Source organism: Lotus japonicus, chromosome 5, assembly GCF_012489685.1.
Source record: "Lotus japonicus ecotype B-129 chromosome 5, LjGifu_v1.2".
Taxonomy (NCBI): Eukaryota; Viridiplantae; Streptophyta; class Magnoliopsida; order Fabales; family Fabaceae; genus Lotus; species Lotus japonicus.
Window position 1 is genome coordinate 62561145 of NC_080045.1, and position 24397 is coordinate 62585541.

At 35.7% G+C, this 24397-nt stretch overlaps 3 protein-coding genes across 3 annotated transcripts; 1 reads left to right on the forward strand and 2 right to left on the reverse strand.

Moving 5' to 3' along the window:
• Positions 1-3402: 3402 nt before the first annotated feature.
• On the reverse strand, positions 3403-6317 carry LOC130717360 (subtilisin-like protease SBT1.3). Its single transcript, XM_057567568.1, has one exon. The coding sequence runs from the start codon at positions 5906-5908 to the stop codon at positions 3551-3553; it is 2358 nt and encodes a 785-aa protein (XP_057423551.1). The 5' UTR covers positions 5909-6317; the 3' UTR covers positions 3403-3550.
• Positions 6318-12966: 6649 nt separating this feature from the next.
• On the reverse strand, positions 12967-14763 carry LOC130716745 (3-ketoacyl-CoA synthase 6-like). Its single transcript, XM_057566755.1, has one exon. It carries the CDS (start codon positions 14619-14621, stop codon positions 13149-13151), a length of 1473 nt encoding a protein of 490 aa, XP_057422738.1. The 5' UTR covers positions 14622-14763; the 3' UTR covers positions 12967-13148.
• A 4632-nt stretch (positions 14764-19395) lies between these two features.
• Positions 19396-24381, forward strand: LOC130716744 (alpha-L-fucosidase 1-like). Its single transcript, XM_057566754.1, has 3 exons — positions 19396-20097; positions 20752-20991; positions 23555-24381. The coding sequence occupies exons 1-3, from the start codon at positions 19547-19549 to the stop codon at positions 24243-24245; spliced, it is 1482 nt and encodes a 493-aa protein (XP_057422737.1). The 5' UTR covers positions 19396-19546; the 3' UTR covers positions 24246-24381.
• Positions 24382-24397: the final 16 nt, after the last annotated feature.

Below are 24397 nucleotides of genomic sequence, written 5' to 3' on the forward strand. Positions count from 1 at the left end.
GTAGAGAGATATCGGTTTTTATTTTCTCTACATGAAACTGAGGCCAGATGACTCCTTATCAAGGAGTTTGTTTCAGAAACCGAAAAACGAGACCCCAGCGGAGCCCCTTGGAACCCCGCAATCTAATCACGGTCAATTATGCGTTGGCTCAACAAGCGTGCATTCCGCACTACCCTAACTCGTTTCCGAGCTTAACGCATAATCGCATCGACCTACAATAAATCACATTACTATTAAAATTCATTGATGATACTAAAATCACCAACAGTTAAGATGATAGATTTTTCTAACAAATCATTCACTATATACATTGTCATAGATCAAACATTTAACCAAATATATTTAAAATACTTAATCATCTATAATCTGTGCTAGTATTTATTGATACAATTTGTTCACGTTAAATATTTATCTTCTCATAAAACCATAGAAAATGTCTTGTCTTTGAACTTGTAACGATTAAGAATCAAAGATTACGTTCAAAAAAAAAAGAATCAAGGATTAATATAATAAATAAATAAACAATAACGGGTTACTTAAAACAATCATATCCATATATGAAGTCGTAAATATAAACCCACGTGTGGTTGCAATCATAGGGCCACGAATGGTACTTTTGACTTCAGATTTGATTAATTATTAATTAAAACAAGTTCAAAAACGTGTAGCTTCTAGATTGAACAACTCTCTTTATTAATGTTTATTTTTTGGTAGGAAATAAGTTGTTCGGTTTGATTTGGTGCACACGTACAAGTTTCCATCAATCAAACTCGCAAGTAACCATTATCATGTCTTTATTTATTGATATTCACACTTCTTTTTAGTTTATCATTTTATGTATTCCGTACGTTGGCTTTTATTCATTAATTTTCTTTTTATATTCATACGTATAAATAAAATAATTTCGATCAATATTAGAGGGCCTGACTTTTCAAAGTCCAGACTTTTCTAGATAACGATCTTTTTATACTCAAACAAAAGAATAAGACAATTAGACACTCCAAATCCACACCACACTTACAAAATAATACACAAACAAAAGAGAAAAATGTGGAAATTAATTATGTGATAGGAAAATAAATTAATGAATTAAATGTAATGAGAAAGTATGTGTGAGTATATTAAAATCCTTATATACTTTTGCCTTTTTTTTTATTGTACAACAGCATGCTCTCTTTTTTCAGGGGTGGTGTTTGGGGTTGGGGTTGACTTTGAGGAATGCATGATGGAACATTGGAACTCTCTCGGTAGCTATCAAGGGAAATATCATGCTTCACACTAGCATATGTGAGACTCTGATACTTCAACGTTTTGGGCCTTTGATAGAAATAACATAGTTGCTTTGAGAGATGAAATTGTAAATTGGGTTGGTTTTTTTTTTTTTATCTTTGACGACTTGGGTTGGGTTGGGTTCTAGTTTCTTGAACATAGTAGTCGTTAAATTACTCATTATTGTCAGATAAACTCCATCTATTGAGAAAAATAAAACAACTGAGAAACATAATGCACCTACTGTTCTGACAAAAATTGAGAAAGTAGTTTTTTTTAAGCAAAAGAAAGTAGTTCTATAAGACCATTAATGCACATGAATTGTTTTTTTTGAACATGAACTGTTTTAAGTTATTGTTCCGACTTGGGCCATGATATCCATGGACCGCCCCAAAGTCAAACTTACCAATATAGACCCAATTCACTTAATAAGTGTTTGGTTTGACTAATGAAAATCAAGTCTGACCCGAAATTACATTAAACCATAAGCTACAATGCGTAGCTTTAATATAACATAGTTTGGAGCGGGCGTAAGATGCACATCTAAGCACGTGGTCGTGGTATGTAAGTCTTCAACTAACTTCAATTCAACTCATTATCATAGGTCGATTTAGAACTGATAACCCATGGTCTACGACCTGACTCGTTAAGACGAGTCTATCAGAGTGTCTTTTGCACGCTTCACCAACTCTAAGACAAAGATGAGCGAGAACAATACCAACCAGGCCTAAATTATTGTTTCAGTCAGTAACCTTGATACTGGTTTAAACAATTAGTGCCCTATTTGGGAATATATTGTCAAGAATACCTTGATCAGTGAAAAAAAGAGAGTAAAATGCACTCACCTCAATGTTTGTTAAAATGACACTTCGCTTCACTCTTGTCTAAAATATACACTTCACCCCCCCCCCTTCAAATTTTGCAATGGAATATAATTAGAATCTATCACAAGCTCCTTGAATAATGAATTATAGAGACAAAATTAGTGACAACTTTTATAAAGAGATGACTTTTGTCGCATAAATTGTCATTAATTTAAATCTCTCTATTTCAGAGACGAAATTATTTTTCATCTCTAAAATTCATCACTAATACAAGCAAAGTTTAACAAGTATTTTAAATTATTGACAGATTTTAGAGATAGGAATATAATATGTTGCTAAAATAGATGGAAAATATCCTTTATAAAATTTGTCACTAATTATGTTTCTATCATTTGAATTTTGTGATGGATTCTAAAATTTCGTCGCAAAAATTAAAAGGAGTGAGGGGAAATAAAGTGCATGATTTAGATGAGAATGTGATAGTATTATTTTGATGAGTGTGTTTAACTCAAACAAAATACAACAAGATGCAATCCATTCAAAAAAAAATTTTGCCCCTCCCTACTTGCCCCTATTTTTCTGAAAAAGATTGAAAAGTGGTTCTATAGGACCATTAATGCACATGAATTGTTTTACGTCATGATGCGCATTAAATCATGTGAAACTTTTGTTCTTTTCTTTTCTTCTTCTTCTACATAAACATTAATGAGATCCTATTAAAATTTGTGAAACAGTATGAAAGGAAAAGAAAAACACAATTTTTTCAAAACATGAATTACAAAAAGACCACATTTTTTATGGACCCATCTATTCTGTTGATTCTCACATGCAAGTAGTACCTTGTGACTTGTGTCTCACTCAAAATGAATCCACTAGCAGAAGTTGTGAAAGCAAAATACAGTGAAAACTGGAAACTGAATGTGAGCTCTTCACTGTTAAAAAATCACAGTTATGAGTGAAATCTAAACACCTTTGAAGGAACCCCATCCCATTAACTAGTGTTTCAAAAAGTCATAAGGGTCTGTGAATAATCTTCTTTTAATATTCATAAATGCCAATTGAATGAGAAGGCAGCTTCTCCACCAGGAAAATTAATTTCTGTGACAACTTTATGAGTTAATGTGCTGATGAAACCCCATCTCAGCATCATGTCTTTGCAAATAAATATTTTCAACATAAACATGTACATACATATAACTTTCCCATTATGCTATATGAGAGTTGAAGTGGATTCTTCAAGCAATCTGTTACTTGACTAGGAAAAAAAGGAAATGCAAGATGCATGTTTAAGTAATATAGATCACAATGATGAAGCATAACAAGAACTACAATATTTGAGAATCAAGCATTTCCTGTTATAAAAATGCATCACTTCACACTACATAGTACAGAAAATTTGCTTATTGCAAAAAGGTAAAAACTGCTGAACTAGTAAGTAGAAATCCTAGTGATGAAGTTCACATTGGTGGCAGATATGTTATTACAATGGGGCTTCTCACTTTGTGCACACCATCCTTCCAAACCAGGCCTCCAAATTCTGGTTCTATTTGCCGAGTTTTCACTGTGAAGGTAACCTTGTAAGCCAGTTTCTGATATTTCCTAGTGAAGTTCAATGTGTCTGGCTCAACTTTGACAGAAGCACCTTTAAATGGAGAAACATTGACATGGTATTTGGATACTGCAGGTCCAACATTGGTGGCGGTTCTGTGAACAGTCAAAACTGAAATGGAAGCTTTCTGAGGAAACACAACTGAAATAGCTGGGTAGTTCAAGTCCCCTGCACTTGCAAGAGTGTGCTTGCAAGTTCTGTTTGAATGTTTGGCAAAAACTTGAACTTGTGAAGGAGTTAGCTTCTGTATGCAGAGAAAATCAAAATACTCCTGAGGTGCAATATCATAGACAAAACCTGGATCAAGAGCTTTTTTTGGATTAATGTGTCCAGCACCATGATCATAAGGAGTTGAAGGTTCAGGACTAGATGCATCCCTCAGAGGGTTGATGGTGTTGTCATGAACATAAGCTGTTGTCATCAACGCGGATTTGATAGCAGCAGGACTCCAATTCGGATGCTTCGCTTTAAGCCAAGCAGCGACGCCGCTAACATGAGGACATGACATTGAAGTTCCTGAGAGGATGTTGAACTTCACCCTCCTATGATCTGTTGGAAGACTTGAAGGACCTATGGCACCACTCCAAGCAGCAAGAATGTTCACACCAGGAGCAACCATATCAGGTTTGAGAATCTCAAGAGAAAGGAAATTAGGCCCTCTTGATGAAAATGCTGCCACAACAGGTGATGGTCTAATTCCCAATCTTGTTTCAAGAAATGATAAAGTTGCAGTGGCTTTTCTAGTCCTCAACACATAGCTTTTGAGGTCTTTACCTTCTTTCTCTCCAATTGCAACTGCTGGAAGGAGGTGACAATCAGCAACAAGCTCTTCTCCATTGACTGCAGTGTTTGTGAGAATCATTCCCACACCACCTGCATTTCTCACCACCTGACCCTTTTGCACCCTTGGGCTAATTCCTCTGTCACATATCACAATTTTTCCTGCAACTTTGTGACGATCCAAAGTACCTTCCAAGCACAAAGAATTTGGGTCAGGGCTGCTTGAATTACTCCCCATGTAGACCAAAGGGTATTGTTTCTTAACTGAGAGCATGGTTCTTCCTTTGTAGAGTGAAGTTCCAGTGAACTTTCTTCCATTTCCCAGGTGAATTTCTGCTGGGAAATCCCTATCCATTGTGCTGGCTCCAACTGTGGTGATCCAAGGTGACACATTTGTAAGACTAACAGGGTCAGGCCCTGCATTCCCAGCAGAACATGAAACAAAAACACCTTTTTCCATTGCTCCAAATGCTCCTACAGATAAACTATCATGGTAGTAAGATGAAACTCCACCACCTAAGGAGATGGAAAGAACATTGACACCATCAGCAACTGCTCTATCAACAGCTGAGAGAATATCTGAGCTGAAGCATCCACCACTCCAGCAAACTTTGTAAGCTGCAATTCTTGCACCTGGTGCCATTCCTCTTGCTGTGCCATGGGCATAGCCAAGAAGATTAGCACCATGCACTGGGGATCCAGCAACTGTTGCTGCAGTGTGAGTTCCATGCCCATCTTGGTCCCTTGGTGATTTGTATTCTGATTTCTCATCAATTCTACCTGATGCTGCTTCATATCCATGGTAGAAGATTCTTGCCCCTACAATCTTGTTATTGCAGTGGTGTTTTCTGAATCCTCTTCCTGTCTCACATGCACCTTTCCAGTGAGAAGGTACTGGTTTGAAACCTGTGTCATTGAAGCTCTGACTCTCTGGCCAGATCCCAGTGTCCAACACTCCCACCACAACATCATGGTTGGAAAGCTTTTCTGACCAGATTTCAGTGCTTTGCATTTTTTCAAGCCCAAGGAAAGTTGGGCTTCTTGTGGTGTGTAGCTGGTACCTTGTCTCTGGGAAAATGGCCACAACACCTTCTTGTGACTCTAGCTTCTGAGCTTCTTCTGGGGTCAGTTTTGCAGCCACACCATGGAAAGCAGTGTGGTAACTGTAAATGATTCTCTCTTCTTCTTCTTCACTGGAAATTGTCTCAGATTCTAGTGATTTGGACAGCACTGATTTCACTTTTGATGAATACCATTCAAGGTGAGTAGAGAAGGTACCTGCTGGCATTGCTGAGTTGTCCATTTGAATGATGTAAGTCTTCTTGAGAAATTGAGCATTTGCTGATAAGGTTATACTCAAGAAGAGGAGATACATTGCTAGAATGCAACTCATCTTTTCCATTGGAGTGAATGAACTCAGAGTCATGCTCACATGCTAGGAAGAAGAAAGGTAAGGTTTTTGAAGAATTGGGTTCTCAAAATGAAGAGGTGGGTGAAGAGAATTTAATAGGGGCTGTTTTTTTATTTTGTTGAGACAAGATATCTACCGCCGAAAATAGTGACTAATCTTCAAAATATGCTACATTGCCTTCACATGAATTAGTATCGAGCCATCGACTTATTTGTTAAGAGATGAGATGAACAATCAACACATCACGCTCGGTCGGGTTATTGAATTGTGATATTTAAGAGAAGAGAGAGAGGGTGATCCTTACTTTACTCTGCTGCCACCAACGCGCAGGTAATAAAGGAGAGCGGCTGTTTTGTGAATTCCTCATTGAATGGTGAATTAAAAGGGGTTTCTGGTAGTTGGTGCTTGAAGTAAATGTTGGTATGGTTCTCTGACTCTAAGCAATAGTAGTAATGTTTTTATTGGGTTGTGTTATTTTTACAATCCTTACAATCACACTTACCAACAGGTAGCAGCATCATGTGATTTTAAGAATCTCAATGCTTCCTTTTACTTCCGAACTACATAAATTTGATAAAAAACTTAAATCCAAAATTAAAGTATAGTATTAAGTTTAATACACATACTAACATACACACAGAAAAACTTACATGACATAATGATAAAAAGGTCTTTTAAGAACTCCAGAGTTTCCAATGCACTACCTTTGCTTTAACATTTGTTTAAATGCTTTAAAGAGAGAAGCGGTTCTGACAGAATTCAAAGTGAATTCATACTGTGAATCTTGTTAATTGTAATAAAAAATCAATTCTAAAGGACAAATTCTTCAATAGATTTTAGTACTTCAAACATTTTTACAAAAAACTGATGAGGGGTCCCTCAAGTTTCACAGAATGCATGTACTGCTTCTGAGCACCGCTGATCTCAGATGCCTTGCCTTAAGTGGTGAATTATTATTCGTCCACTTACTCAATTATTCGTCTGTTTTTACCTCTTACTATGCATGGTGTAATTTTCTGTTGTCTTTTTCTGTGTGAGGGAGAGAATGGTTGCTCCTTTACAATGAAAGCAAGAATGAGAATATAATTTAAGTAGCATATGTTATTTAGATAATTAAGTGCAAGTTATAAGCTCAATCAGTACTAATTTGGTTGTGAGAAACTTGATTAGTCCTGAAATCGAGTGTGTAAGTTCAATCAAGACTCAGCATTCTTTTACATTAATGTTGGCCCTTATTTCATTTTTGTGTTGAAAAATTTATTCTGCAATAGTACTGGTCCCATGAATCTTACAGAAAATAAATGTAGTCTTCATTATATTGAGGTACTTATACAGATGAAGTTGTTGGCACAATGGCACATAATAAATTTGAGCCAACATAGTGAAAAAAGCCAAATTGTTTGGTTCATTGGCTTTAATGTCTTTCTCCTAAATGGTAATTAGTGCTAATAAGCATAGAACCCCACTATAATGATAAAAGCAGAAGGGAAATGCATCTTTAGCGCAGTAGAAAGACAGGGGAGATCTCTTAATGGACTTTATAAAAGAAAGCATATCCTTTGATTACCACTCTACCATTTTTCTAATGGTCAAATAATTGTTTCTTTGGTGTATGATGTGAGGGATTAGGACCCATTTTGGCACCATTTCTTGTGTTTTATGAACATAGATATATCATATATATCTTGATGGCACACTTGTTCTTTGAGTCCTCTAGATTGAATCAGAACACAAGAAAAGTTAAATCTTGGTGAGAGGGTAAGGTTAGAGTAAAGTCTCTAGACGTATATAAGTTGGCCTTTAGTAACAAATAAGACCCCATGTGTGTCACTGTGTTGGCCAATGATAATTTTGAGTAAAATTATCACCCCAAAAAGGATACTTGTGAAAAGGGAAAAAAAAAAGAAGAAAAACTACCAATATTTTTTTTTTCTTCTTATTTCTTCCCCATCTTGCTGAGATCCCTGCAGAATCCATTTGGGGTCATGCTTTTTTAACCATCCCCACACCTAAACCAGCACCCATTCATTTAAGATATTGCTAAAACACATCTTCCATTGTACGTACTTCACCTTCTTCATTTGAGCAACCATCAATCGTCTCCTTCTACTCCTCTCTTCATCTTGGTTATCAATTAAATCAATTGAGTTTGAGAAACCACCAGTATTATTCTTATTCTTCAAGCAACTGTCATTGAATGTATTCATCATTGTCTTCTATCACTACAACAGAAGTGTTAATTAGCTGCATCCTATAACGTCGATCCGGACTCCAACACTTACAATTCATATGATTTAATGGTTAGTTCAATCAGTTTGACACTAAGTTGCGTTGGTTAAACTCACCAAAAGGACCAGCATTGATATATAATGTTGTGTCGGCTTGACCGATAATAAAGGAGTATCCCAAAACCTCTAACCCAAAGATTATATACTGGTTTGACTAAGACTAATATTAGATATGTGTTTGGTGTTGGTCTGACCCACACTAATTTTTTTAAAAATGAGGTTTAGGGTAATCCCGCGCAGCTCTCTCACTCGCACTCATTATTTTGAACACCCTTGTTGTTGAGCCTCCTCTCTTTCTACCTCCAAATTTTCTCTATCTAAATTAGACGAAGCAATGTCGTCGTTCTTGACCCGATCATCCATTCCAATCCTCGCTATCACCATCCACGCGAGACACTCTGGTCTCGATTTGAGCAGGTAACCTTGTCCTCAAGCATCCGATTGAGTTTATGCATGTGACCTCACTGATTGGAGAGTCTGGGGCTTCTGCTGGCCCAAGTGTGATGATGTGCTGTCTAATGCTGAGGTGGAGGAAAGATGACGTGTCCAACTTGCGACAGATAGACTAGAGATTTTGTAAGGCCAGATCACATGAGGTTGAGGGCTAAGAAAGAGTTTCTTTTTGTAACTAAAGACCATTTTATCTCACTTAATATCAAATAAAAAATTTCTAGTGAATGCAAAAAATTGATAAAATAAATAATTCACTCATTTCTCTTCATTTTGAAAGACCTCTAAAAAAGGGGATGGACTCACCTACTCATCCCTCTCCCGGCTCCCCCCTCCTTCCTACCATCAAACAATGTTGCTTTTCCTCTCTTCTCAAACTCTCTCCATACTCTTAACTTATCTCTATCAATCAAAGTGTGAAAAGATTAAAAGTGCCTTTAAAAAGCAACTAATCATACATATGTACATATATTTTTAAAGTAATTAACAGTCCTTATAAATGTACAGGAAACTGATTCAAAAGCTTTAGCCACTTGCAAATGTGTTTATACTTTTCATCAAAAGATACCTAATGAGTAATGATTATTATTGTAGTAATTGTGGAGATTAATGAATTAATTAGTTATTAAAAGTAAACTAGTGAAAGTTACCGACCTGCCTAAACTTTTCAAGTAACTAGCTTTTACATGCAAATATAAAGCTATACAGTTGGGTTTTCTGGACTATTGATGCTTTTAATAACACTCGAATCTTGCTCATTTTTCTGAGCTCACTTTAACAGTGTTTGCCGTTATGCCAGCCAAACAAATTGTCCTTTGCTCAGAAATAATATTGCAAATGCACACCATTTTATACAGCAGTACCAAGCCAAGAGCTAGCATCATTCTTCATTTCTTCTGTAGCATCTGGAGCAAATTTTATTTCAAGTACTATACCACGTAGTTTTCTAAGCATTTATTGGAATTTACTACTGGTTTTCCTTTTATTTAAACACCAATGTTGCTGAAAAATTATAAACAGAGATTTGCTATTCATCAATTTGGTTTTTGTTATAAGCTCAATTTGTTTTCAAGAAGAGGTGATTCTGTAAAAAAGTTGTTTAACTTTTGATGGATGAGAAGTTATTTTGGAAGGATTAATAGTGAATCTAAACATATATTTAAAGATAGGTATTCTTTTCTTTTTTTTACATCGGAAAGATAAATTGCACCCAGTAGGAATTGATTACTTGACCTTCTCCAGCCAACTCATATGTCTCATAACTCTTACTACTTGAACTATCCTACAGGAGAAAAAAATAGATATTCTGTGTGGGAAATAAAAAATTTACATTCTGGGATTGGAATTGAGTGAAAAGTGTAGTGATAATTGATAAAAGGTGTGTGTCCTAGTCCAACATGTGGGGAGGGAAATATAAACCATGATCACTGGAAGGAGGGCCCATAAACTCCAGCACACCCCGCAACAGGCCTGGTCCATCACCAACAGACCAATTGTAAAATTAAGATTCTTCGAGAAATCCTTCTACTTTAACAACAACACCAACAAAAACAAAATTAGAAATACTTATGCATACTGAATACACTCAATTGCTCAAACAATTAATTATACTAGCTAGTAATTGTTAACCAGTTATAAAATAATTTTTTATTAATTAATCATGTTTATTTTATTGTAAAGTATTTATGCAGGTGTTCGAGAAAACTTATGTAAATAGTGCATGTCTTACATATAAGCTCTTTAGAGCTTTATATCATAAGTTGATTTGATTAGGTTATGAATAAGAGAGCTTATGCTTTTTTTTTGAACAGAGAGAACTTATGCTTTTCATAACATATTTCCACATTATTTAAATAATTTTATTAAATTAGCTTATGCAATAGACAATGATTGTTATTGGTGCTTAATTAAGTTGTTTATCAACATACACTCTCAGCATACCGAATTTTGCTTGTGTGAATAGTTTGTACTTTTTTTTTTGGTCAATAATAGTTTGTACTTTTGAATTGATCCTTTAATACAATCTCATAATAATTAAGAAACAAAATATTAAAGGCCTATAAAATAGGCCCATAATAACTGCTTACCTGCGATTGCCCATTGGTCTATAAGTTCTGGCACAAGTCAGTACTCTAGCTATTTTAGAGTGGTATCTCACTTATGGCTCCCCAATTTATGTAAATACCTAAGTTTTGGTCATGAGAGAAGACTAATACCTAAATAAAAAGTTATTTTGAAGGATTACTTCTTTAGTAATTTTGGTTGTTGAAAATTGTATTTTCAGCCCTTAAATTTTGGTTTTAGTCCCTCTCAAACTTGTGTGTTTTCAAAATTTGGGGATATAAAAAAAAATTAAGGGATAAAAATCAATAATTTACCATTTTGTGAGAAACAAAAACACATTTAACCCAAAATTATAATATTGTGTGCAATGCTTACATAAGGGAAGAGTGTTCAATACGAGTGAAGGATCATAATTTTTCTCCTTCTAATCACACCAAAATTGAACTGAATTGTGACCTTAAGTGAACTTTTCTTCTAATGCATTCAAATCTTGAAATTGTCACTTTAAGGGTGGAGAGTTATTGATATAATAGAAGTGCTAGCAACACCCACTTTAACACTATATTACCCATACATTTTATAACTAGTTGCAATTATATATGATCCACTAATTTATATGGGCATCTTCCCAATTTGATGGAATCTACCTAGTCTTTAACTAATAAATTAATATAAAAAGTTTTGATGAGTATCGACTTCGAGAAAACCCTAGCGTCGCTCTCCTTGGTCTTGCAACAAAATTTTATGAACTCCTTTATGTGGGGATCCTCCTTTCTCATGGGAGCTCTTTTCTCCATATAAATATAAATATGCTCCAATGAAAAAACAAATTATGCAATGTTGTTTATGGCTAAGCAATGAGGTAAGCAACCGACACTGCAGATGTTTTAAGAACCTTTGTGCGACTTCTAGGGTTTTAAATTCATGTTTCAAGTGAATCTATCAAATTGAGTGATTATGTTTTGTTTTTACTTTACTTATCAATTTTCATTGCATTATTGTTTTTAAGGATTTTATTCTCATATAATGTAAGTACCGTCGGACAACCCTTTAGGCTTTCGTTCAAATATCTTTAATTTAAAAAAAATGTCAAAGTAAGTGTCTAGTGTCATTTCTTTCCATACAATAGTTAAGCAATCCCACAGCTTAGCCTACTAGATTTCGCGTCAAGACAAAAAAAATCAAATGCCATAAAATATATGTTTTGCTTTAAAATGATATTCACATTCTTCTAATAATAATCACAAAAATATCACTTTATTTTCTGTTTTTATATTCATATACAAGAAGTTATAAGATTATTTTCATTCATTATATATAGATTTTTAAAACATAAAACAGACTAAAAATAGCATAATATATTTTAATAATAATTATTTGAAAAAGTACTAACAAATTTTCAGTAGTAATTAATGATGTCCCCAGGAAGTGGAAAACATACAGCTTTTGTTCATTGTAGCCATGAATTAGCTTACTGTGGTAATGGTCAGAAAGTCAAAGCACTACGTGCTGGTGGAGTGGAGTGGAGACAATCCCAACTCAGACCCATCCTGGCGTGCACAAAATAATTAATGACCAAACAACCTGCTCCGCCCAATAACCAGTTTATTTACTATGAAAAGATGCACATAATAAATGTATGTTCACCCTACTAATTCATTTACTGACACACTTGCCTCTCTTTGAATTTGAATCATATAGTGTAGTAAATTAGTAATAGACCAAACCAGCATGATTGTTTTTCAATTGAATATAAATGACTAAATGGACCGGTTGAACTTTTTTCAAGTTTGGAGCATGAAAATTCACTCATGTTATGAGGCTCCAACTTAAAAACATAAAAAATTCCTTTTAATTTACTCTTAAAAATATTAAAATGAAAAAATAACACATTTTAAGATTTCAACAAAAAGAGTCTCTAATTATAGTATATCAATTATGAAAAGAAAGTAATGTAATTATTTTTGCAGTCCGTAGATTGATTTTGATGAAAAATACATTGATTCAAACATGTTATTATATTAGTAACTTAATCATGATTTTTTTTACTCCCAACTTGTGACAGTCTAGTAGTACCACTTGGTCCTACATTTCACTTGTATGATTGAAGGTGAATAAAGAAAGGTTCCACGGTTAACGATACAAATATGATGCAGGGGTATGGATGTGATAAAGGTGATCTAAATAAATTATTTTTGTATTGAGAAATACCTCAATAATTCATATTGATAAAATATATCATAAACATTAAAAATTGAGTAAAGCATCAAATAAAATATTGAATTGTTCATCTTGATCTCTAAAAGATGAAAAAACGCGATCAATGTGTAACATCAGTTTAGTCGCTTATCACCTTCGGAGGTGATATCGTAGACTAAAGTGACCGACTTCATATCTTTCAAAGATGAAAATAAGAGTTTACTGATTGATCAGAGTGAAGATCACTATTAATCTTAATCCAAAGCTACTATTGGGTATTGATGGATGCAATCAGCCCATGGTCCCTTCTTGGACTCACCAACTAGAGGCCTAACACATTTCAGAACCACACTGATACACTTTGGCCCGCTTCCCATTCCAAGCTGCCAGACCTTATCACCTTTCTGAACTCTTTCCTTGGCTTCCAAGTAAGCCAGTTCGTACCACAGTGAAGAAGATGATTGATTCCCAAACCTGTACAGTGTCATCATAGCAGGTTCAATATCTCTCTCTGCAAGCTTCAACCCTTTTCCCACTTCTCTTATCACTGCTCTTCCAGAACATGGCAAGCAAAAATGCTGAATCACAGTCTTGAAATTCGGCACGTAAATCCCCTCAGACTTTATGAACTTCTTCTTGATCACAGAAACTCCATACCAGAATTTCTCAGAAAGAGGCAAGATTTCAGAACCCAGAATGGAGATGTTTGAACGGAGAGTTTCACCTGCTACCTGAAGCAGGTCACGCTTGAGAGTAACCCCCAGTTTCCCTTCTGAATCTTCCTCCCTCATGGCAGAAAAATAGGCCTTTTCATCAAAGGCTCTCTGTGTTCTCAGTGTCCTGAGGACTCTGTATTTTGCAGAGTTTCTTGCTTGTTTTTTGTTTGAGAGAAGAAGTGCTGCACTTCCCATCCTGAAAAGGCAATTGATCAGTAACTTGGAGGGTTCTTTACCTGAATACCAACCTGTTGATAGAATCTCTGTGCTGAGAATGACAACATTGGAGTTTTTGTGAACTCTGAGAAGATTCTGTGCTAGATCAATGCAGAGTGCACTTGCACTGCACCCCATGCCAGAGATGTTGTAGCTCTTGGTGTCACTTCTCATGGAGTATTTGTTGATGACAATGGAGGTTAGAGAAGGGGAAGGACAAAAGCCACTGCAATTTATGATGAGAATGTCAATTTCATGTGGTGAGGTTTTGGTTTTTGCTAGGAGATCATCCATGATGGGAAACAGAACCATGTGAACCTCTTTGATGGATTCAGCTTGGTGGGTTTTTGGAGGGATGTGGTGTAAGGCAGGGGGGAGACATGTCTCTTCACTCTGCCCTGAAGAGTGGAGCACTTTGGACATGAAAGCTAAGCTTTCAGTGTCAAAAATCTCAAACTGGGAAGCATGTTCAAGAAATGTTGCAAAAGGCACCCTGCAATGGCTTGGTGGTTTCAGACATGAGAAATCCACAAGGTAAATAGGAGAGGCCTTTGAGAGGAAGTGCTTTAGAAGGTAACAGAGGAGGGGAAAACAGAGTAGCAGAAAATGGAACATTAGTTCCCATTTTTGCAGAAGTAAAAACACTTCAGCAGATGCTACAAGCAAGAAGGCACAAGCCCTTAAAAATCCCAAGAGTTTTGAAATGAGATGGGTTGATAAGAGAGTGGTGGACTGGTGAGGAGTGGTTGCATGGAAGGGAGGGACATCATGGTTTTGCTTGGAAATGGCTTCCATTATAGTACTACTACTATGGTGATTATTTTTGAAGGAGCGGTGGTGAGTCTATAAGGTTGAAGTAGAGCTATAAATAGATGTCTTGAAGGTAAATAAGAAATTAAAGCCTCTGACAAGGGTGACTTATCAGTGCCTCCTGGGGTTGCAGTTACTGGTGAGGATCTCAGTAGAGTTATTGACCTCATAAAAAGAATCAATGTTTCTGTTTTTCATATTTATATTTGATATTGATATGCCCAGTGGAAGAATTAGTTTTTGAATTTAAAATTTCACTTGTATATTAGTTTTACCCATTGGATTGGATTGGATGGAAAGACATTTTCTGGATTCAACAACCTGCTGGATAATTATATTGCAAAGTCAAACTTGAATTCCCTTTCAAACAAATTCTAGTTTTATTTGATAACTAGCAACTACACATACAACTAGTTTTATCATTTAATATTACTGATTTTACTCTATATTTATCCTAGTCTGGTTTCTTAGCACTGAGACTAATCCTTTAAAAACGTGAAGAGTATATTAAGTATGAGTAAACTTCTCTCAACAATTTTCAAACATTTAAATATTACTTATCCAACTAGAGTCATTCAAAATATTTTCTAAGTAGTAGTAGTATTGTTCAATGATTAAAAAGACCAAACTAGCCTTTTACTAGTTTCTTTGACATTGTGACATTGACATTGAAAAAGTGCGTGAATCAATGTGATTGGTTGGGGAGAGGAAATCACAATCCAGTTCTAAATTCTATGTATGGAAGCAAAGTAGTTGTGTCACCTGATTCATTAATGAGTTGCTGACATTTTAAAATTTACAGCAAAGGGGGTTTGCAGCGTTTCTCATGGCTTTGAGTTCAGATTCATGCAGATATAGCAACAGAGGATGAGAAATTCCAACTGCACGTTGGGATGGTTGAAGTAATTGCAGCTTATATCATCAATTTGTTCCTGTTTTAGGACTATGTCTATAAAGCATAGTTCGGCCATACATAAATATAACAACACGTAGAGGGGTGCTCCTATTATTTCAAGGACCATAAATTAGGCTCAGAAACTGCTTCTATTGTTTCAAGGACCACAAATTTGGTTCAGAAACTGAGGGCCTGTTTGATAGCAGTTTTAGTTTTCAGTTTTTAAAATAGTTTTCATAAATAATTCTTAAAAACAGTTTTCAGAAAAAGAAAACAGTTTGAATGACATGTTTTCGAACATTTAGAAAACTGATATCTGAAAAATAAAAACTGAAACTGAAAACATCTTTTACCTGTTTTGGTTTTTTAGTTTTAAAAACTGAAAATGAAAACTGTTTTTAAAAACTGTTTTTGAAAACAGGTCTTATCAAACAAGTTTTCAACTGAAAACTGTTTTGGAAACAGTTATGAAGTTATCAAACAGTCCCTGAGTTTCCCTCTTCAGAACCTCCACAAAGACAATTGGTTTGGTAAGACATTCGTGTTTATTTTTTTTTGGTCAAACATTGTTGTATTAAAAGTGAACAGGCCCAAAGGCCGAGCCCACAAAGGGAGAAACAAGGCCGGGGAAAAGCACCCAGCAAACAAAGCAAATTACAAGTCAACATGACCAAGATTCAAAGTAGACAAAGCAGACAACAGTACAATGGCCTAGGAACTAGTGGAATTGAAAGCAAATTAAACAAGGTTGTCTATGGGATTGGGAATTTGGATAAACAATTTAGATTAGTTTTTCTATTGGGCCAGGCCTGGGCATTTCATCAGAATAGATAAGGTTAACATAAGTTTTATTTTTGACAAAAAAAAACAATCATCATTTTTTTTTTGGAAATATAACTATTCATATGTTATTTATCAAATAGCTTAAACTTTTGGGGAAAATTGGTTCTTGACATGTTATTATAGTCTCTATGGCTGTGAGTTTTCCATGATCATGATGAAAACAGATTAAGTCAAGTTTGGCATCGCGCTCCAGCTGATTTTGTAAAGCTCAGTGTTGATGGGAGTTTATAGAGCTGATTTTGTAAACACACCTATTTTTTTAGATATGAGATGTCCACAAAGTGCGCACATAGCTGTGAAGTGTGTGCATGATCTTCCTGTTATCCTGTAGATTCTTGAGTGCATTGACAGCATCTTCTTCCTCTCAAATGAAGTTAAAGATTATCCACACCTAACACAATTCATGAGCACCATTCCAAATGCTAATTAAGTATGCGTGTGACTTAAATAGCATGCATATGAGTATATATCAAGACTCAAGAGATAGTAGATCTTATCTATATATGATTGTGGATTTTATAAAAAAAATCCAGCACTCCACAGTGTCTGTGTCTGCAATAAAACAATATACATTAGTTACAATCCGCGCATTCGACACTACATTTGATTTCTTTCCAACAAATAAGAGGAGTAGTAACAAGATACTTTTATTTTTTCTCAAAGTATTACAATCGGTAATCATGAGATTAATTTTTCCGAAACATGGAGATTGCACTAAATCCATACGCATTGCTCAAGGATTGAATCTTGAATTAGATGCTTAAAGAATTTATCTAACAATTGTCCTAAACCTTGTTGTTGATTAACAAAATACTCGATCTATTCAATGTATTTTCTCACACACTCGTTAATATTGGTATAATTACAAAATAATCGACATATTTCTCTCCTTTATTACTAAATGTGTTGGTTTTTAAAAATTAAATCAATCATATTAAAATGTGTTAAAAAAATATGTTGCTAGTATTTGAGTTGGTGATGCTCTTCATTTCATATGTTAACACTTTCAAAAATCAAATACTATTTCTTTTTGTCTAATTAATTAATAGGTGAATACAATCAACAACAGAGGCAAAAACATCTACTATACCAAGTGGAGTTAGTTATTCCAACAATTTTTTTAAAGGATTTCAATGTATTTATATTCACTTTTTCTTTCATTTAATTTCCACTTAGTTTATCTTCCTATTCCTCTTTTATTTTAGTCTAGTGCGACTGTGCGAGTGAATTCTGGATCTCAAGAACACGTTTTCCTTTTTCAAAAGTCAAAACTCAAACCCGATATATATTATACTTAGTAAACAAAATCTAATTAAATGAGGTGTCTGCTGTGGTGCCTCCTTCCAGATGAGGGTGTGGTGCTTCTGTCTGTTTGGACCAATAGGAATGTGTCATGTATTAAATGAGGTTTTTTGTTTTTTTGTTTTGAAATGATTTTAAATTGTGGGAAAATATTATCAAAAAATACAGTTTAAAATAAAATAAAGTTATGTATATTGCTATCTGGTCCCTCACTAATTCAGTTACCATAGTAAAAGCAACTTTTTTAACATTTCAGAATTGAAGTTACATGACTATTCATTTTCCCTGTTTTGAAAATTGAAACATTACATTCATTGTTCATCAACACTCTTCATTCCCTATAGAGGAACGTTCCAGAGAAAATAAAGAGAGAGAGAGCGGTTTTACAATTGAATAAAAGAATAGTAACAGCAGCACAAAAGAAACCCAGTTGCGCTGCAAGCAACCAGAAGGGAGATGAAAATTCACCAGCAGCGCTCTCCTGATTTCCCACCAAATACACTCTAGACTGAGTGCAACCCAGCAGCTGATTTTCGACAAGAGAAGAGAGATACACCCAGGGGAAAATCAATCACAGAAGAGCAACACCAGTGACCCTCACAGAAATAGTTCCAGGCCAAGCAAACAACCCCTTTCACAAAATACCCCCCATCAACCTTTCACATACTGGTTGCAAATGGTTACTGATGCCAAAACGCACCCAGTATTAACCACCGTTTAATAAGCAGAAGAAGTGAAATCCTTTCTTTTGCAGCGAAGCTATTTCCAAGATCTAAATTTTATCTGATCAACCACCGTTTCAACACTTAGAGCTTTGGCCTTGAAGATTATATCATTCCTATGCAGCCAAATCGCAGTCAACATGTCATGCCTATGGTGAACCCTAAAAAACGAAATTTGAAATCTCATTGACTCTGAAGATAAAACCCTAAACCAATCCAGATTTTTTTTTGAAATCTAATTGACTGCAAAGGTAAAACCCTAAACACCAACAACACACAAAACACAAATCAGCTTTTCAATATGAGGACGATATTAACACAATTCCAAATGAATCGGCTTTTCGATGCCAAATTGATGGAAGATAATTTTTAAAAACACTCCTTGAGATGTTGATTCTTAACCCGTGAAAGAAAACGCAACTGGAGGCTGAAATAAGGGGGATTCCTGCGATCGTCGTATTCAAATCCAAATAACAGAGCAATAAGGGCAACACGAATTGGGAAGAGGGAGAGGTTGAAGATTAGTCGTTGGATGAGTTCCTGCTCACTCTATGGGATAAACATGAGTACAGTGGTTGAAGATGAGTGGAAGAGAGAGAGGTTGAAGATGAGTCATTTCAATCTTCTGTGATGGTAAAATCAGAATTTTACCAAAGCCAACTTTCAAACAATTGCTAAGAGGCCCTTCCTTTTTTAATTTTAGAAATATTTTCGAATTATTTGAAAAAGGGTAAAAATAGATGGAAATTTAAAAATTAGATATAATAGTGGCCACATGTCACTTTCCTATTTGACAGACCACATAGAGGCACCACACCCACATTATGGCACAGGCACCATAGAATTCACCATTAAATGAACACGTGAACTTCTAATTTCTCACAATAAAGTAAAAGCCACGTGAATTAGCACTTTTAGCCTTTGAGAAGTGTTTGGGAACATAAATATTAACCCGTGAATCATTGGAACGCACCTAATGTACGATGACGACAACTCGAAGAGTTGGAACCAACCAAAGTGCATATCACAATGCAATCTTTACTGTCTTAAGTCCATAGTTCCATTAATAATATTTTGTCTCCATCCCCAAACATTCATTTTCTTCCACTTACATAAACAAGAAGAATTGAAGAACAATCAAAAGTATCATGGCTAGGCTATGTCACTCTTCTTTCTTAATCACAACACTATTACTCCAGTTTTTCAGCTTCTGCATTTCTTGGCATGAGCAAGTAGTACCAACACCCCCATTACCAATTCTCCCACTACCAACATTTTCCCAGTTGAAATGGCAACAAAGGGAGATCATAATGTTCCTTCATTTTGGTGTCAACACATTCTCAGACAGAGAATGGGGCACAGGCCATGAAAGCCCAGCAATTTTCAACCCAACGGGCCTCAGCACAGCCCAGTGGGCCAATGTGGCAGCAGAGGCAGGAATTTCACTAATGATATTAACTGCAAAACACCATGATGGGTTCTGCCTCTGGCCTTCTAAGTACACCAAACATTCAGTCATTAGCAGCCCTTGGCAAGGTGGTAAAGGCGATGTTGTTGGAGAGTTTGTGAATGCAGCTTCTGCACAAGGAATAGATGTAGGGATCTATCTTTCACCATGGGATAGGCATGATTCTAGATATGGGCATGATTTGCTTTACAATGAATACTACATGGCTCAATTGCAAGAGCTTCTCAACAAGTGAGTTCCTATTCTGTTCTGTTTCTCTTTTGCTGTTTTGTAATTGTTTTCTTAGCTGATTTTGCTTTTTTTTATGGATTTATTGGATGTTTTGAAAACCTTCTATAATTGATTCCGATATAAAAAACAACTCTAGGAAAAAAACACACTCATGTGAGTTGCTTCTGAGTGTGAAAATTAACTATGAAAAAATAGAAGTGTATTTGGATCAACTTAGCAAAATTGATTTCAAACATTTGATTTGTACTTTTATGAACAAAGTTGTTTATGTAAGGTAATGTTATCAATTTTATATGTAAAATCTTAGAATTGATTATGCTTAATGTAGAAGCAACTATTTACCGTGGCAAGTACAATTGATTTTTAACTCATTTATGTATGTTTGGATTTCTGTTGAACTTAACATAAATCAAATTTGAAGTCAGCATGTCAAAATCAGGCTTTTTATGGCCCACATTAAACTTAACATGCCAAATTCTAACTTTTTTATTGATACTTTAAGATTCATGAAATCACATTTGCTTTTGCTTTAACACCAAAACATACACAAAATCAATTTTACCGGTGCATCCAAGCATCATTTAACCAGTTAGAATTGATTTTAACCAACTAGATTATGCTTCACATAATCACCTTGTGTTTTAAACTTTTCAGATATCAAAATGTAAGGGAGATTTGGTTTGATGGTGCAAAGGATCCCAAGGCACAAAATGTATCATATTATTTTTCAGATTGGTTCTCTATGGTAAAGGAGTTGCAGAGTTCCATCAATATCTTCTCCGATGCTGGTCCTGATGTTAGGTGGGTGGGAGATGAAACAGGGTCTGCAGGGTACACGTGTTGGTCTACCATTAATCGAACCTCACTAGCAATTGGAAGTCCAAACATTTCAAAGTAAGTGGTGTTTCTTTTTCAAGCAACATTGCACGCCAGAAAAGATGCCACTTTTTTCATTTTGCTTTTTACACTGAACTCTATAGGGATCTTGAATGATAAGGTACTAAGAGCATCTCCAACGCTGGGCTCTTAGCCCAGCTGGAGGGCTTAAGAGCCGGCTCTTATTTTTTCTGTGCGTTGGAGAGAGCCTTCAAGCTCTTAGCTACAGTGCAGAGGCTCTTCTGCAAGAGCTTTTGCTTTGTGGGCTCTTACATTAAAAAATTATCTTCTCTCACATGCTCCTCATCAACTACTTTCAGAGGGAAGAAACGGTAGAAGGGAAGAAGAAGAACAACAGATTTGAAATAAACTACACAAGAACATAACCAAAATCAATTTTTTTTAAAAAAAAAATCCAAACTTTACAACCAAAATCAAACTGAATGATAAAAAATCAAACTTTTACACTGCAACTGATATTTACATAGAAAAAAAAAATCTCTGAGCCTTGCATGTCCGATCTGCTTGAAAGGGATATGATCTGGAGACTTGCATGTGCGAAAAAGGGGCTTCCTTTCCCCTGATCTGATCTGGTGGCTCCGATTTGGGTGGTGGTCAGTCGATTTGGGGGCGATGAGGTGGATTTTGGCTGTGGTGGTGGGTGTTTGAGGCGGTGAGGTGGGTTGGGTTTCGGTGGGTTGGGTTTCAGTGGTGGTGAGGTTGCAGTGAGGTTGCAGGTAGAAACAGAGAAGAGAAGAGGGGAGAAGAAGAGAAGAGGGGAGAAGAAGAAGAAGAAGAGAAGAGGGTTTCGAGGAGGCAGGGGAGAAGAGGGGAGAAGAAGAAGAAGAGAAGAGGGGAGAAGAAGAGAAGAGGGTTTCGAGGAGGCAGGGGAGAAGAAGAGAAGAGGGGAGAAGAAGAAGAAGAAAAGAGGGGAGAAGAAGAAGAAGAGGGTTTCGAGGGGGAGAAACGGCTAGGGTTAGGAATTGGGGCTGAAATGGGTTTATATATAGGGTGACCGGTTGGGCAGGTCACCCTCCCGTTGTGGACCGGTTTCAGACCGGTTTTGACCGGCTGGAGCCGGTTTTTTTACTGTTTTAGGTTGTCTGACCGGTTTGGCCGGTTATCAGACCGTTTCTCTCACATTTTCAGCTTTTATACATTATATATAGTGTGCACTTCATCATTTTACACATCAATTTTTACTCCCACAAGTTCTCTCTTGTCCAAAGATTCAAACAAAATTCAAAATGGATCACCATCATTATCAACAATACTATGAATTGTTGGACGATCAAACACTTCCCACCAATGAAAGTTCTCAACCTCCGCCGGTGTTACAACAAGGAAACCAACCTTCACAGGTGTTTCGACCTACGCCGTCATTTCCTTTCGTATTTATTTTGTTAATGTAATGTATTAAGGTCTCTCTTAGGGATTGTTGTACTCTTTTTCCTTCACTAGGCTTGTATCCCAATTGGGCTTTTCCTAGTAAGGTTTTAATGAGGCTCTCTCTCTCAAGTTTGGCTCTCTTTTATTTCTATAATTCAATACAATGTACTTTTTTTAAAATTTTTAAGTTAACATGTTCAAATTTAAAATTTATTTTTTAAATTTTTTAGTAAAATTAATTTTAAATTAAATTAGTATAAGTAATAATTAAATTAATTTCTAGTTGAAGTATTGATATACTATTAAATTTTAAATCTAAATTAGGTGAAAATAAATATCATTATTTAATGTTGTATGGTGGGACAGGGTGGGACCCTTGTAATAGTAATTTAAGAGCTCATGCATTGGAGCAAAATCTGCTTCAGGCTCTTAGCAGGCTCTTAAGTCTGACGTGGCAAATGAATAGTGCTGAATAGTGTATAAGAGCTCAGATAAGAGCCCAAGGCATTGGAGTTGCTCTAAGTACTAGTAACTGAGAAGCTTGAGTGCTAGATTTCTTTATTAGAAAGAAAGTGCAAGCTTTCACAGTTTCACCCATAAGGAAAAAGAGGAAAAAAAAAAAAATAGTAAACAAACTGCATTTCTTGTGTGAGCCTTCTTTCTGTCTTATTAGACAGTATGGGTACTAGGTAAGTCTCAAACAACCAAACTGTCATAATATTAAAAGACTCCTTTGTGCATCAAACGTGGTGGGTGCTAGGTGAGTGTTAAGAATTATTGCATGTTTAGTTTAAATACACAGCGAAAAACCACAGTGAGTCCAAAATTATGGTGCACAGTCGTAAAAGCTAAAAGAAGTTACTTTTACCCACCGTAATTTAGCTTCATTGTGTATCCAACATGCAGTTAATTCTTCAATGTCATAATCAATTTTCACGTGTTTGAATGTTTCTTTTCATAATTAATTATAGCTCTAAAATCAATTTTCACTTAACTTCTGACAAAGCTAATCCAAATACAGACTAAAAAAAATTGTTGGAATAGGAATCCAATCACTCAAATGCAAAAAAATTATCACTTTCATAATGAAGAAATACTGATATACCTAGCTTACCTACAATATTTTTCTTATGGTTAGAGTTACTTGGTGAGTTGAGCTAACCAGCATGGGAACTTGCTTATCACAATGCAGGTATCTAAGTACTGGTGATCCAAGAGGGACAGATTGGCTACCAGCAGAATGTGATGTTTCAATAAGAAAAGGATGGTTTTGGCACAAGTCAGAATCACCAAGAAAGCTAAGTGAGCTACTTGATATTTATTACAATTCAGTTGGGAGGAATTGTGTGTTACTTCTCAACGTACCTCCCAATACAACTGGTCTTATATCTGACACTGATGCTCATAGATTGAAAGAATTAAGAAGTGCAATTAACACAATATTTCACAAGAATCTAGCTGAAGATTGTTATGTTAAAGTTAGTAGCCAGAGAGGAGGAAATGAGGGAGGGTTTGGACCAGAAAACATGCTAGACAGTGATCACTTGTGGTCCTACTGGGCCCCAAGGGAAGAAGAAGAAGGTGAAAATAATGACCATTGGATTGAAATTTGGGGCAAGGATGGGAGTTTGAGATTCAATGTGATTAGAATACAAGAAGCAATTGGACTTGGTCAAAGGATCAAGCGGCATGAAATTTATGTGGATGGTAAGCTGATCATCAAAGGGACAACAGTGGGTTATAAGAGGCTTCACAGGCTTGATGGAGATGTGAATGCTCAGGTTGTGAGGATCAGAATTAAAAAGGCAAGAGCAGTGCCTCTTATTTCTTCTATTGGTCTGCATTTTGATCCTTACTGGCACTCAAGTTTTACTGTGACATGAAGAGCTAAATTTGAGAAAAGGATCATAACTTGCATAAAAGAAACCTATCACATAAAGAATATTGTAATCTTGTTCTGTGTTGTAAAGAACAAAGTATTCATTTAGGTGATAATTTCATGCTTTTCAATGTGTTAAATTTTGGTTGCATATGT